The sequence below is a fragment of the Crocuta crocuta genome, unplaced genomic scaffold, assembly GCF_008692635.1.
Source record: "Crocuta crocuta isolate KB4526 unplaced genomic scaffold, BGI_CrCroc_1.0 scaffold675, whole genome shotgun sequence".
NCBI classification, from domain to species: domain Eukaryota; kingdom Metazoa; phylum Chordata; class Mammalia; order Carnivora; family Hyaenidae; genus Crocuta; species Crocuta crocuta.
Window position 1 is genome coordinate 188,152 of NW_027528796.1, and position 16,143 is coordinate 204,294.

Below are 16,143 nucleotides of genomic sequence, written 5' to 3' on the forward strand. Positions count from 1 at the left end.
TCGACTCAACCACCAATAGCCAATGAGTTCATTAGTCATGCCTACAAAATGGAACCTCTGACCAAACACAAAAGGATGGGGTACAGAGAACTTCCAGGTTGGTGACCATGTAGAGGTGCGGGGAGGGTGCGCACCCGGAGGGTGGGGAAGCTCTGGGCCCCTCCCACTGCACACCCTGCCCTGTGCGTCTTTTCCGTTTTCTGTTCCTGAGTTGTATCCTTTACACTATACCAATTAGAGTAAGAAAACTGTCTTCCTGAGTTCTCCGAGTCATTCTAGCAAATTACTGAACCCGAGGAGGGGATCGTAGGAGCCTTCGGTTTATAGGCAGGCGGTCAGAAGTAGGTGTGGGCCAGGCAGTCTTTTGGGACTGAGCCCCTAACCTGTGGGGTCTGTGACAACTCCAGGTAGATGGTGTCAGAACTGAACTATAAGACACGCAGCCATTGTCAGGGACTTGGTTGGTGAAGGGAAAAAAACGCATATGCAGTGTCAGACGTGTTCTATCCATAAAATACGGATCATAGTGCATCAGTTGCAGGATTTTATATATCAAAAAAAATAGCTACTGATTTCAGGCACAGTGTTGTTGTCTTCCTCCATTTGATCCCTTCTGCTAAGCTTACTCTCTCCACATAATACTTTTGAAATCATCTTAGTCTAACAAAAGAGTAAAAAATTAATAAACCTTTTCATTTTTATTGTTACCTAGTGCATCGATCTGGGTCCAAGTGGACATGAAAAATTATGAAAGTACAACAACAAAGTACACAGAGAAATCTCAAGGGCTCCCCAGGGATGAGCGTCCACGGGAAGGCAGACTTTGAAGGACACTTGCCGAAGGCTGGGCTTGCGCCGTTAGAGCAGGTCTGCCAGCTGCCCAGGCGGGAGCCGGTCCACAGCCCGTGCGGCCCCGTGCGTTACTGCCGGCATGGGCCACTCTCCACCACGGCCACGTGTCAGCGCTGCAGGAGGCACCCCAGGGAGAGCGAGGCAGAGTGGTCCTATCACCGCTCCAAACGAGGGCAGCGAGTCACTTATTCTCAGGGTGCCCTCTCGGAACACCGCCCTTGCGCGAGCGCACCCTCAGCCAGGTCTGTCTGCACTGCAGCTGCGGACTCGGGAGAAGGAGCCAACGCGAACATTAAGCTGTGGTTGCTGATGGTCCCGGGAGCAATCTCCGACCGGAACCGTGGCCGCCTACTGACATCTCTGAAACTATGACGTGCTAGGTCCTTAGCTCACAAGCAGGGTAAAATCACAGCCCTTCCCAGTCCTTGACACACCCCAGTGCAGGACAGGTGAGTCCAGGCTGCTGGGCGAGTGCACAGAGGACGCTGGGGTGCCATTGTGGGAACAAGCCTGAGCTGTGCAGTGATAGTACCAAGGAGGTGAGGAGATCCCCAGGGCACAGGCAGGCTGAGGAGGGCAGGGGGACACGCAGAGGGCGGCGAGCTGCTGTGAGCACGAGTTCTGCAGTGTCCGTGTCAGAGACCCAGAGCAAAGCAGCTACTAGGACCGGGCCAGGCTGCCGAGCCTCCCAGGGCCGTCCTCTCTGCACACGGGGCCAGGGCACCATCAGATGTGGTAAAGGACGCTGAAGCAAGAGTGAGACAGAGCAAGGCCTGCCTCGCCAGGAGCAGGGGGAGAAGCCCCTGCTAAAGCCCTCGCTGCCAAACTCAGCCCCGGGAGCAGAGGAGGGCCGCGAGCAGTGCACCAATACTGACGCAGTCAGAGCCGAGAGCAGCAAACGATCACGGGCAAGTCCGGCCATTCGGTGACTCAGCAGCATTCCACGTGCACTGCGGCCCCGGCAACAACCCACCGGTTCTCTGCTTCTGCCCTAAAAGACACAAACGTTTCTGTTACCAGTGAGGCAGTTCTTCTCCAAATGAAAAGGTGCGCAGTCCCAGTGGTCATTGTACCATCTCTGGCTCTGTTTATTACCCCCAATTCAGTCGGGCTTCCATGGAAAACTCAGTTACCTAAAGAGTAATGAAATGTTACCTTCCAACCACTGGTTTGTAAAATAAAAAGTGGGAAGGGGAAAGAAGGAAATGGGTAGAACACGGTGAGAAAATAAACATGTGGATAATGAGCAAACACTGTGTGAGCTTCTCCAGGCCTCATTCACGTAACTGGTCGCAAGCTCACTACTGACACTCATGGCTTCTTCAACTACCCGCACCCAGCTCCTCGGCCCTCAGCAGTACCCGCACCCAGCTCCTCGGCCCTCAGCAGTACCCGCACCCAGCTCCCTGTTCCTCAGCAGTACCCGCACCCAGCTCCTCGGCCCTCAGCAGTACCCGCACCCAGCTCCCTGTTCCTCAGCAGTACCCGCACCCAGCTCCTCGGCCCTCAGCAGTACCCGCACCCAGCTCCTCGGTCCTCAGCAGTACCCGCACCCAGCACCCTGTTCCTCAGCAGTACCCGCACCCAGCTCCACGGCCCTCAGCAGTACCCGCACCCAGCTCCCTGTTCCTCAGCAGTACCCGCTCCCAGCTCCTCGGTCCTCGGCAGTACCCGCACCCAGCTCCCTGTTCCTCGGCAGTACCCACACCCAGCTCCTCGGTCCTCAGCAGTACCCGCACCCAGCTCCTCGGTCCTCAGCAGTACCCGCACCCAGCTCCCTGTTCCTCAGCAGTACCCGCACCCAGCTCCCTGTTCCTCAGCAGTACCCGCACCCAGCTCCTCGGTCCTCAGCAGTACCCGCACCCAGCTCCACGGTCCTCAGCAGTACCCGCACGCAGCTCCACGGCCCTCAGCAGGAGCCTGCTCGGGGTCCGCATTTTGGTAGAATGACCCAAACCTTCATTCCTGATGGGCCCGAGTCCTCAACAGTCTCCCTTTATTTTTGTTTTAGGTTGCTCTAGTTTTCCATTAATCCCTACCACTGGTCAGAGAAGTACTGAGAGACGCCCAGCAAGTGTGCAGTCCTCCCCAGTCCTCCCTGCCTCTGCTGTGTAAGTAACCTCGGTGACGGGGATCAATTACTCAAACCAGCGGATTAACCCTTTTTTTTTTTTTTTTTTGTCTGATGGTTTAGAGGCATAAGGAGCCCAATGTGGCCAGACGGCAGTCTCAGCTTCTAATTGAGTGGGACCACTGCTATGGCCCCTGAGGAAGCACTCCGCTCCGGACACACATCTCCAAACCAACTCAAAGTTGCCAGGACAAGAAACAAAAATTCTGCAAGTAGGTCATGAAGTGTACTAATGAGAGGGACACTTGTGCTTCCAACTCTTTTTTTTTTTTAATGTTTTTATTTTTGAGAGTCAGAGAAAGACAGCGCGAGCAGGGGAGGGTCAGAGAGAGAGGGAAACGCAGAATCTGAAACAGGCTCCAGGCTCTGAGCTGTCAGCACAGAGCCCAACGTGGGACTTGAAACCACGGACATGAGATGATGACCTGAGCCGAAGTCAGACACTTAACCGACTGGGCCACCCAGGGGCCCCACTTGTACTTCCAACTCTTGATTCCCAGACCCACACATCCTGGCGATGGGGACACAGCAGCACATAATGAACCCTGAGTCGAAGTGTATATGGCATCCGATAAGATAGAACCCCATCCTTTCAGGATGTTACCTCCCTTAACTGACTCTTCAGGAAGCTGTCCTGCCTTTCCACTGTGTCAGCCACTTCTGAGTTAGTGGACATGGCAAGACCAGTGAATCTTATGGGCCTGAGCCCACTGCTGCATTTTCCTTGCTGTGGAATGAGTTCCTTGATAATGTACAATGCTGTCCAGAATGCCTTTTCAGTGGATAAGGCTTCTGTGAGGTAACGGGTTTTGGTGCTGGCAGAAACAATACAGTAGAGGGAAGTCAAATCTATACCCGGAATATATACCTATTCCAGCGAGGACAGACCTCTGCCCCTTCTGTGATGGAAGAGGCCCAATGTAATCAATGACCAGGCATCTGGCTGGTCACCGCAGGGCTCACTGTTGGCAGGTCAGACACTTAGGGCAGTAGGAGCCAGGGCAGCTTTGTTGAGGGGAAGTCCATGTTGTTGAGCACATGCACGCCTCAATCCCTGCCACATGGCCACTCTGTTCATGGGCACTCTGAGCAAGCCCTGGAGTGGCTGTGGCGAGGGCTGGCTGACACGCATAGGCTGATCATTTTCCTTCTGATTATCAGGAGCCCCTTCTGCAGTGCCCACCATTGGCAGGCATTTGCTCGGAACACAAATGTATTCACAGACTGCTCCTTGACGAAGGTCCATCCACGTGCTTCCTCCAGGGCTTTCCTGTCACCAATTTTCCAATCCTGTTCCTTCCAAGTTGTTGACCAACCGTATCACTAGCAACTGCCCCTGAATGAATACAGATCCACACTCTGGCCACCGCTCACTCCAGACATAGTGGACAACCACATGCACCGCTCAAAGTTCTGCCCATGAGAGGATTTCCATCACCACTGTCCTTCAGGGGGACCCTTGGGCGGGGCGCCGCGCTGTATCTGTCCACTTTAGGTGGTGCCAGCATAGCACGCACACCCACCGGTAAGCCAGCTCATGTGTCTTCTTCCATAGTCAACAGCTTGTAAGAAACATCCCAGGAGGGGCGCCTGGGGCGGGGTGCTCAGTTGGTCAAGTGTCCTACTCTTGATTTCAGTTCAGGTCATCTCACAGTTTCACGAGTTCAAGCCCCACATCGGGCTCTGCACTGATAATGAAGAGCCTGCTTGGGATTCTCCCTCTCTCTCCCATACTCATTCTGTCTCTGATACTCTCAAAATAAATAAATAAACTTAAAAAAAACCCTGAAAGAAATACCAGAGGGGTCACAGACATGGATGGAGAAAAGTGAGGCAATGCAACAGGAGTTGGTGTCCAAGGAGTCAGAGCCACCTGTTCATGCTTCCTAGACGTTTCCATCTGATAATATGTTGCTGTTACACACACTCAAACTTACAGGGAGGTGGATCAGACAACACTTGAGCTGCATGGTTTCCTGATGTCCCAGGGTTAGGTGCTTGGTCTCCGCTGAGGCCCAACAGCAAACCAGAAGCTGTTCTCTCTCTCTTTTTTTAATGTTTATTTATTTTTGAGAGAGAGTGGTCAGACTGCAAGCGGGGGAGGGGCAGAGAGAGGGAGACACAGATATGAAGCATTCAGAGCTCTCCAGGCTCTGAGCTGTCAGCATAGAGCCCGATGTGGGGTTTGAACCCACAGACTGCGAGATCGTGACCCGAGCTGAAGTCAGATGCCTAAGTGACTGAACCATACAGATGCCCTGTGAAGCTGTTCTCAAAATGAGAATAATTAGCTGCCAAAGACAAGCTGCAGAAGACACAGACTTGCTTCAAAAACCTAGAGACCTGAGCTGGAGTCCTATCAGCGCTTGTCAGACAGTCAGTCCATACTGCACCCCATGTGCCAGAGACACTTCAAATATCATCAGATCTGCAGGATCCTAGGAACCAGTGGTAAAGCAGCTTGGCCTGTAGCCTACACTGGCTCTGGTCCCCACCAGAAAGGCCAGCCTCATGGATGGAAGTGGCACATCCATGTACGTCATGTCTAAATCCCACAAACCTCAACCAAATGCTGTGCTTCTTTTCCTGGCAGGTGGTGTCAGGGGATGCTTCAGCATGCTCCACGCCTGGAACTTCACTGAGGTGGTGGCCCCTGAAGTTTTGGGGGACTTGTCGGTTTGCAGACATCTTAGGAAGGCATCAGACCCAGTCAGCGCACTGTCATCAGCAGAGTGGACCAGCGTGCTGCCATGTGAGCCGCCACGACGGTCAAGGTCTCGGCAGATGATATTCTGGCAGGAGAGTGGATATATCCCTGAGGCAACGTCGTGAGGGTTTGCCTTCGGCCCTGCCAGGTAAAAGCAAACTATTTCTGGTGGGTCTAAACAATTGATTTTGAGAAAAAGGCACCAGTCAGATCGGTAGCCGATGCCCAGTGCCAGGGCCTGTGATGACCTTCTCCAGAAGAGAAGCCGCATCTGGCACAGCAACCGAGGTCACCAGCTGACAGCATTTGCGATAGTCCCCATTCTCCACAAAGCACATGCCGTCTGCACAGGCCAACCTGGCAAGTGAGATGGGTGTGTGGTAAGTCTCACCACTCCTGCTTAGGTCAACTCTTTTGACAGTGGCGTTCATCTCTGAAGCTCTCCCAGGGGTGCAGTATTTCTCAGTTTACTGTCATGATAAGAAGGGGGAAGTTCCAGGAATGTTCCCCTAGCTTTGCCTGTCATACTGGTCCTCAGCTGGTATGTAAGAGAGCCAGGGAGGAGATTCTGCAGTGGCCAACTATGTCTGTTTCGATTATACCTTCGGGGGAACCTCTGCACCCCCTGGGCCCACTGTGAGCTGGTCTAGTTAAGACCCACTGACCACGACAAGTTCCTACTTGGACTAGTGACCATAGTGCCATTTTGTTGCCTCAGGAATTAGCATCAACTCAGAGCCCATATCTAATAATCCATGGAGAGATCTAAGTGTTTCCTTTCAGATCTAAATGTTTCCACTATGTGATCACATTAGCAAGTAGTTGCAGTCCCCTGGGGGAAGGTATGAACGAAGGTTCCTGACGTGTACTGGTGGTAGTACAGGGCCCTATCTCACGGGAACCTGGCCTCACCTTCAATCAAGAGACTGGGGGCCAACCGAGCTTAAGTTTGCAAACTTGGGAGAGAGACTGTGATTCTCCACAGCGGTGATTCAAGTCAGGTTTTGGTTACCAGACCTGGAGTTTTTCCTGCCGTGTGGGTTAAGGACTGCTTGAGTGGGCTGTCCATCTATCTCATTCCTAGGGACACTGTAATCAGACAACCACTGCCAAAGATCGCCATGGACCAAGGTATTCTGATTGCTGGTATGTCCCTCTGCTACGGTGAAATCCCATCACCCCACTGAAATGCGGGGAGCCTGCTCCAAAGGCACCATCTCACATGGTTCTTTGTAGGCTACGAAGAGTTTCCTACATGCTCTACTCAAGAACATAGTTCTCAGTGCTTTAGTGCAGTGCTCTCCTGTGGAACGCAGCTGGGGGTAGGGACTGGATGTGCAGGTCACAGGTGACTAGACCAGGGCTCCAGTCTGATGACATGAGACCCCAAGCTGGGGAATCGAGAGAGGGGGCCAGGGTCACCTGGAAGTGCGAAGGCCAACAAGGAACTGTGGGCCCCAGAAAACCTTGTGGACGAGGGCCATGAACATCCCTCTCCCAGGATGGTTTTAATTTGCCTGAAGTAGCTCCCCCATGAGAGGTGGTGCTGACAGCTGGTGAGGTCACAGGCGCCCTCCCGTGTTCTTGTGACGTCCTGTGTCTGTGCGCTCCTGCGGGTGAGTGGAGGGTGCCACCTGGGGCTCCCATAGCACTTGACAGCCTCTCTCATCCAGATGGTGGATCGTCTCCCAGCCTGTGAGCCCTGGCATCCCTCTCCCCCATCTCTGCTCCCACAGAGCCTGAAACACGGTGGACACGTGACCCACCTGGCTGTCCCAGGAGGCTGTGCTGTGTGTACCCAGAGGGCAGGCCTCATGTTCAGGCATCCAGTAATTGGATGAATAGATTCCAAACTCCTTGTTTCTCTGCAGGAGTGGGCTGAAGCTGTTCTGTGGACACTGAAGGGTGAACACAGGGTTAACCCATCCCTAGTGCCTGGCCCACACCACCCAGGGGCAGTCGCTCCTTCCTCGGACTCGGGCAAGTCCCTGCTTTGCAGAGTGCACACGCATGTTTCCCTTCGCCAGGCATCAGACCGTGGGGCAGTTGAGGACATAGGACCCAACCATACCTCTCAGATCCTACCTCATGGAGGTGTGGGCGCAGGCTGGGGTCCAGAATGGGACAACTCAAGCCCCAAGGCTCACAGCCCAGTGCTGTTTTTGGACCATACTTCCAGGCGTTGAATAGTCAACAATTTCCTGGTAAAACAGATAACAACAGCTGTGTCCATGGACATCTCGTGTCCTGATCCTTCGAACATGGCCACTGTGAGCCTGATCAGCAGAGGGGCCCCGATTCTGGTTCAGACGTCCTTTGAGGAGTTTGAGGCCACTGCTTTCTGTATACTTTGGCTAAAGGGGTGCCTTTTTGGTTGCCACTTGGAAACAAGTCAGGAAGGGTACAGCTGAAGATGGTGGGGGGTCTGGGCTGCGGCCACGGCACCAGAGGCGCTTCTCTGTAAGACAGAGGCTGACAGTCTGTGATGGCCCCCAGGCTGAGGGAGGAGGCCTTGGGGTGCACCTGGCAGGTGTCCTCCATCACATTAAATGAGGATTTTCCCCTCAAAGCATCAGGTATCTGCTTTGTCATCGTGCTTCAGTCCACCCAGAAGCAGGGAGACAGCCCTGCTCAGCACAGGGGGCGGGGGTGGGGGGTGGGGNAAGCGCCCGCACGTCCTTCGTCCTTGTGCTCAGCCTGTCCTTGGAACCACCGCGGTCTTGGCTGCACATTTGCTTGGTTTGAATCAATTACTCAGTCTCGCTTCTCGCCCCACCCCCAACCTTGCCTTTAGAGGAACATCAATATTCATGTATAAATTAAAAAATAGCACAAAAAGCTGACTCCCTACTTCCTGCCCCAAGAGCCTTTTTCTTCCTTGGCCCAAGTGCAGTCCCGGCTCCCCAGCGAGTCCCCGGGTGGCTGCCCGTCAAAGGGGCCCTGTGTGCAGGCCTGGCACCCCGCTGCCCCCACCCTCCCCCGCCGNGGTGACAGGAGCGGCCACCAGGAGCCACTGACGTGAGGACACTCAGGGAGAATCTGCTCTCTTGGGGGACAGGGAACGGGGGGGGGGGGCTGGGAACTAAGTCTAGGTTGAAAAGCCCTTTTAGGATAACTGGCAGCATTTCATAAGTGGGGAGCTTTCTTTCTTTTTAATTTAAATTCAAGTTAGTTACCATCCAGTGTGGTCTTGGTTTCAGGAGCAGAACCCAGGGACTTATCTCTGACATATGACACCCTGTGCTCATCTCTAAAAGTGCTCTCCTTAATGCCCAGCCCCCATTTAACCCACCCCCACCCCCATTAACCCTGTTTGCTCTCTGTATTTCAGAGTCTCTTATGGTTTGCCTCTCTCTCTGTTTTTACCTTATTTTCCCTTCCCCTATCTTTTTACCATTTTGTGGACATGACAGCTTCAACTCCAGGCACCTAGAGGTTCTCTCTGCCTGAACTTGACACCGCAAAGCAGAGACCCTCAGGGCCAGTGGCTCCGGGGTGGCTGCTGACATTTCCACAGAGGTACTAACAAACCTGGCTTCTTCCCTAACTCTTCAGAGAGCAGGTTTCTGCTTCCCCCCAGCTGAGCATGACTGGCAAGCCTACCTCAAAAACCAATGTTTTCTCTTCCCGTGCTTGGGTCCTGGCCCTGGGTATGGAACCGCTTCTCAGTTTTCCGTCAACAGGAAATGTCAGGGTCCTCCTGGACATCACCCAGAAATTACATGACAATTGGGAGGTATTTACAAGGAAATTATAATCTGGGTCAAAGAAACTGGAGTTTTGGTGGGTTTAACTTTCTTCAGTTTTAGGATTTCTCAAGGAGGTAGGACGGCTTCCCTAGCGAGGGCGGGAGGGTGTTTGTGTGTGTGGGGGGAGCCACTCACCACATCCTGTGTGATATGTCCTTCCAGAAGGAGTTAAAGCCCCAAGCTCTCTTGCTTTCCACATAAAAAAATTAATGCAGGAATAAGAGGTAAATTAATGCAAGAATAACATTCACAGAACTAAGTGGAAAGGAAATATGGATATTTGATTTCCATTTCTCTTAAAAGATAAACTTTAAACCATCCATTGTTTCTTAGCAAAGGGAAGAATTTAAAAGAAAAAAAAATAATCAATTTTAGTGTGGTTATGAAGAAAATCACAGTATATAGAGTTTTCAAACACATGGAATATACGTTTTGTGCCTTTCCTTCAAAAAAATCCCACTAGGGGCGCCTGGGTGGCTGAGTTGGTTGAATGTCCAACTTCAGCTCAGGTTGTGATCTAACAGTTTGTGAGTCTGAGCCCCACCCTAGGCTCCAAGGTGACAGTGCAGAGGCTGCTTGGAATTCTCTCTCTGCCCCTCCCCTGGTTGCATTCTGTCTCTCAAAACAAATAAATAAACTTAAAAAAAATCCCACTAGTCATACTTTATGAAAAAATAATTTAGCCTCTCCTTCCCTGAAGTATCACAGACTTTGCAAAACATCAGAATGATGCAAAAGTTTCTTGGATTTCTTGTTTTGTTTCCAAACAACAAAATCAATAATTGAAAACGTGAGTGCAAAGGATAAGAAAGAATGAAATGTTAAAGATTTTAATCCATCTGAATTGTTCTATGTGTGAAAGCTCTGACTTTTAGGGACTGTAGAGCAAAACAAAGGATACTGATTATTAATAGGGTGACTTTAGCAAAGATGAGGTCAAGACAAAAATCCTCACTCCTTTCTCTTTGCAAAATCAGAAATAAATAAAAGTTTAAATATTTCTTCCAATTTATTTTGTGGATATAAGTGACATGTCCAACACGGGAATGATTTTTCCACAATTAGATGTAATTCTTGGATCTGTTTTGAACTGTCACAGTGCAAAGATTCTGTACTGGTTGGAACTCAAGGCCATATAGGTTGGTAAATTTCTCCGGCTGAGTGTCTCAGTTTTTGAAACAATTGACAAGTCGTCTTTTGCAAAATATACCAAATTCCCAGGATTAAACAGGTATTTCCTGTTTTCAGGCCATGGTCTGAGGTACATGAGGTGAGGGAAGTAGGAAGTTTCATATTCTGATACCCATAGAGAAACAGCAGCTCCGGGCACTGGCGGGCAGACTAGTGAGAAAGCGACATTGCCCTTGAGGCAGCGTCTCTGAGACACCAAGTGCGGGCTGTGACTCAGCCTCCTGCTGCGTCCGTGCCTCCCTGCCTCAGAGCCAGCCTCACCCTTGATGCCCTCATAACACAGTTTTGTTTCTGGCAGGTCCTCGTGCATCTCTCATTGATCTTCGTTTTCAAAACCATTTGTGGCAACGCTGCTGTGTTTGTTTTTCCAGTTCAGTCTTGCAGTTGTTTTTTTGGTCATGTTCCTTAACCATCAAAAAAAAAAAAAAAAAACCTTAAAGATTTTTATTTAAAATGAGTTAATTTTATATATTATTACAAAGAGTGAGTTCCTGCATTTTATAGTCTTTAGAATCTTTTGGAAGAAACTGTACTTTTCTTGCTAAACTTATTCTCAAATAATATGTGTATGTTGCTTTATCAATTTATGAATAGGGTTTCTGTACTATGTTTTCTAATTGTTTATTGGTAGAATCCAGGAATACTATTGATTTTTTGTTGCCTCACTTTGCTCCTGGCCACGTTACTCCCTTCTACATAATTCTACCAGTTTGCAGTCAGTGTGCTGCTCCCCTGTACTGTGTCACTTCATCTTGGAGCCCTGCAAGGGCAGAGGGTGGCCCGCTGGGGAGGAAGCAGGACTCGACCCCCAGACTCCCTCACTCCTGTGCTTCAGTCTTTTTGCTGAAGCTTCCCATTGGCCAAACCCAACCAGAAGCCAGAGGGCATGGGAACTTCTGAATGCAGCCACAGGGACAGAGAAGGGAGCAGAGGGAAGGAATGGATCTAAGAGGCAGAGGGGACAGCGGGGACAACAGCTCTCAGCCTGCAGGGGAGATGAGCCAACGCCAGTCCAACCCCTCCTCTGGGTGGAGGTCTGTAGAGCAAACACACTAACTGTTCTGTGTGCAAATGAGACCAAAAGCATGAGAAGGAATCTTTCCTTTGTGGACCCCTAGGATGTCTGAGCTGGAGAAGGCCATGGTGGCCCTCATTGATGTTTTCCATCAATATTCTGGAAGGGAGGGCGACAAGCACAAGCTGAAGAAATCCGAACTCAAGGAGCTCATCAACAGTGAGCTTTCCCATTTTTTAGAGGTGAGTCTTGCTTTTTAAAATTGACAGTTTATCCATTTTCGTCTCCACTTAGAAAACCACCTGTACATTTCCTCTTCTGAGCTTCCCTGAAGGTGATTCCAGTTACATTTCAGGACTCCTAGGTTGCTTCTGGAAACATGTTTGTGCAATGGAACCCTCACTAGAGGCTAGCCTAGATGGCCCCGCTGTTTTCATTTTCATCTGCTTTGTGTACAGTAGGAACAGCGAGGAAAAACTGCTTTCTCAAAGGCAAAAGCACGGGTTCCAAATAATGCTGACTCGTCTCTGAAAAATCTAAGAATTTAAGGCAATAACCATAGTAGAATGGGATGAAAAATGTACTCATGACTTATCACAGACCACAATGAACATACAAGAAAGATGTTGAAGATAGGCTCCTGATTTGGGGAAAGTACTGTTTTTGCTTTAGCTGCATGGTTAGCACCCACCAGGGGTAAAAGATGCCATTCACTCAGCAGACACTGACTGAGAAAATACTATGTTCACCACTGGGAGAGATGCAAGCCCAAAGGCATGGCCTCTGCATCTGGGGCACCCAGCCTGGCACATCAATGAATGGTCACAGCCTACTTGACTGAGGGCATGAAAAGGGCCCTGTGCCTTTTGAGGGTGTAGGGCTTTTCAGGGGGACCCATGGAGTAAGAGACCCTAATTTAGGAAGCTGCTCGAGGGGTCTTGAGAAACCGGTGGTGGAAGTAGGTCCAGATACGTATCCTGGACTCACTTCCCCGCCCACAATCTCCACTGCCCTCGGATCAGCCATCCATTGTCTCCACGGCATACCAGTCTCATGCCCTCGAGGCAATGAACTGCAATCCACCTGGCACCTGACGTTCCTTTAGTGCCCAGAACCAAGTTCACTGAAGGTGACCAATCATGCATACAGGAAATGGCCAATGAACCAGGGCACTAAGGCCTGACCAAGAGCTAATTCCGGGAAAGATGCCAGAACACCAGGGTCTGGCCCGGCCCCACAGTGACAGGGAGTCCCCCCACCCCTCCGGAGCCAGCAGAGCCTCTCAGTGCATGAAGGGCCCCAGGGTCCCACAGCAAGGCTGGCGGGATCTCCTGTCCACACCCCAACCCAACTCTCCATCACTGTGAACGGCACCGCCGGATCAGAGGAGGCGCCCGTGGGCTTAGGGGTAGGGAGCATCTCTGGGGCCATTCCAGGACTGATTTTCTCAGGCATTCAAGTTCAAGTGGCAGCTGCCCACCTGCACATTGTTATCCCGCTAATTCCACCTCTAACAATCAAAAGTCCCAGTTTCTTCCGTAACAAGGATTGTTCTAAGGATGAAATGAGATAGTGTTGGTCAAGTACTGAACGTACGGTGACAGTACTTATCAATAATTATTAATTATTGATTTTAAAACCAGAGAAACTTAGCTTGGGGGAACCGCAATTTAAAAAAATTTTTAATGCTTTTTTATTTATTTCTGAGAGGGAGACAGAGCATGAGCAGGGGAGGGTCAGAGAGAGAGGGAGACACAGAATCCGAAGCAGCTCCAGGCTCTGAGCTGTCAGCACAGAGCCCGATGCGGGGCTCGAACCCACGAACCATGAGATCATGACCTGAGCCGAAGTTGGACGCTTAACCGACTGAGCCACCCAGGTGCCCCATCCGCAATTTATAAAATATCAAGAATTCATGGCAAGCATATCAAGATGTCATAAGCATTTGTTGGCCTAGTTTTGTCAGAGTAATTCCAGACTGGAGGCAAATCTATAAAGTGATTGAAAGAGTGCGCTGCTCTCCAGATGTTTCCAGGTCCTGCCCAACCGCACTGGAATCAGCCCCTCACGCCGCGTACAGAGCCAGCTACTGCACATCACAGGCCAGGCTCTCCCGCCCTGGGGACCGGCCATTCAGAACCGGCCACATTTACGCTCTTCCCACGTGTGTAGCCCTGCGCTGTGTTGGCTCCTCTGACACTTATTAACACCACTGACTGGGTTTCAGGGCTGGGCAGCAGAGCCATCAGGAAAGTCCCATGATGCCAGAAAGCAACTCAAGGGGCAAAAAGAACACAGGCAGTTAACAAATTCCGGACATGTTGCTAGAGTCATTGCAGAAAAAAAAAAAATCCCAAAACAAACAAACCCTTTCAAAACATGAGATCCCACTGGAAGCCTTCACCGTAAGGACTTCTATATGCAGAAACAGTGAAAACCTTGGGGGGAGCCAGAAGCGAATTTTTTCTTCTAAGACGTTTGCTATAATATGCTCAGGCTTATTTAGAATCCATTCCTTTTTCCCAGGCGTGTTCTAAGCATAGCGGAGTGCAAGCTGCAGTTTTTCAGAACCTGGTTCCTCCATTTAGTCTTTTCAAGTAGCTCAGAGGGGCGCCTGGGTGGCTTTGTCGGTTAAGCGTCCGACTTTCGCTTAGGTCATGATCTCGCGGTTCGTGGGTTCGAGCCCCGCGTCGGGCTCTGTGCTGACTGCCAGCTCAGAGCCTGGAGCCTGTTTCAGTCTGTGACTCCCTCTCTCTCTGACCCTCCCCTGCTCACGCTGTCTCTCTCTCCTAGAAATAAATAAAACATTAAAAAAAAAAAAGTAGCTCGGGGCCCACCAGACCTAAAGTAAGGTGGAAGGGAAGGCCCGGGCCCCCTGAGACTTCTGCCCAGCCGAGAGTCCGCTGCTCACAGGAAAAACCTTTGTCGTATTTTGCATTTTACATCTTAAGTTGCTTCTGATACAAATTATTAAGGCGAGCCCCAACCTATTAATCATGTCTTGATGACTCTAAATTTCATTCAAAAACAAGATGGGCAATTTCTCTTCTATCTCCTAGGAAATCAAAGAGCAGGAGGTTGTGGACAAAGTCATGGAAACTCTGGACAGTGACGGAGACGGCGAATGTGATTTCCAGGAATTTATGGCCTTCGTCGCCATGGTGACCACCGCCTGCCACGAGTTCTTTGAACACGAGTGAAACGTAGCAAGCAGCCAAGCTGTCCCGAGACAGAGATGAAGGTCACACAAGGAAGCAGAGGGCAAGGGCGTGCAGGCTAGTAGGAGCTGAGCTTTCTGGCCGTGTTGTAGCTTATTAGGGAGCTTGATTCGCTTTGTCAATGAAAAATTGAAAACCTCTTTCCAAGGGCTGTTTTCCAGTGGGCCCCCCTCCCCACTCCTGCTCTGTTAGGCACACGTGCTAGCTGACTGGCCCCAGGGACTCGGTCACAACCGAGTCACGGAGCATGTGCTCTGCCTGCCGCTGCAGCCGGGGAGAACCCTAACCCAGAGAGAACAAACCCGGCTACCACAACCGACTCTGGACACTCGTGGCTTCCTGCAGTCTCCACTAGAGTTCAACACACAAAGTTGCATCCCTCCCTTAAACGTGTGTCTCTCCGGCGCAGAGGAGGCCTTGGGGCAGGCAGTGTGGTGTGAGGCGAAGCGCTGGGGCGAGCTGTGCCTCCGGGGAGATGCTCGGTCCTCACAGCTCTGAAGGGGAACCGTGGCTGCTAAACCGTCACATCCTGACATCGTAATTGGGGCGGGAGCCGCGGATCACAATTCCACATTGCCGGGAGCTCCCCTGACAGGGTCACAGCTCGCCGGGTGTGGGAGGACGCGTGTGCAGCAGAGGGAGCACGGCCCCCGCCCGGGCAGGGCTCCGCTCCCCGTCTCTGGGGACGTGTTGTGCAAGTAACTCTCTTTGCTCGGCCCCCCTTCTGTCCTAAAGTGGTGCGTTCCCAAAGTGACGTCTCTGGCCTGCTGGGGTGGGGTCCCCTGTCTGGGCCGCGCTGGGGTCTGCCCGCGGCTGGTGGGAAAGTCAGTGTGTGTGGAAAGACGAACGCAAGTGATCGAGTCATAAATATTAACAATCCTGGTTCCAGGAAAATTCAAATTAACCTTATCCTCCCCTTTCTCTGCTGCTTTATTTTAAGTGCACAGACTTGGAAATTCTTAAGCCAACTGACTGCTTGTATTTGCATTAAATAAAGAGAGGCCTGTAACGATTCTCGTAGCCATTACACGGGAAGCACAAGTGAAATACCTGCAATCCTGGGAAGAGGAGCGAAGTCATCATGACCGCAGACGCTGCACTCGCCAAAGCCAGGGCAGGTGCACAGGGCAAGGGACACTTGCATGGGTGTGGGGTGAGCAAGGGTGCGGTGTGAATGGAAGCAGGGTGCAGAGGGGTGAGGAGGGGCCTGGAGCAGTGTGGTGAGGAAGAGGGTTGGAAAGGGGCGGTGAGAGGGAGGTGCAGGTGCGGCAGGGGGCGGG

General features: G+C 51.3%; 1 protein-coding gene across 1 annotated transcript; it reads left to right on the forward strand.

The window, feature by feature from the left end:
• Positions 1 to 8,679: 8,679 nt before the first annotated feature.
• S100B (S100 calcium binding protein B) lies at positions 8,680 to 15,876 on the forward strand. Its single transcript, XM_077755380.1, has 3 exons — positions 8,680 to 8,708; positions 11,749 to 11,887; positions 14,705 to 15,876. Exons 2-3 carry the CDS (start codon positions 11,750 to 11,752, stop codon positions 14,843 to 14,845), a joined length of 279 nt encoding a protein of 92 aa, XP_077611506.1. The 5' UTR covers positions 8,680 to 8,708; position 11,749; the 3' UTR covers positions 14,846 to 15,876.
• Positions 15,877 to 16,143: the final 267 nt, after the last annotated feature.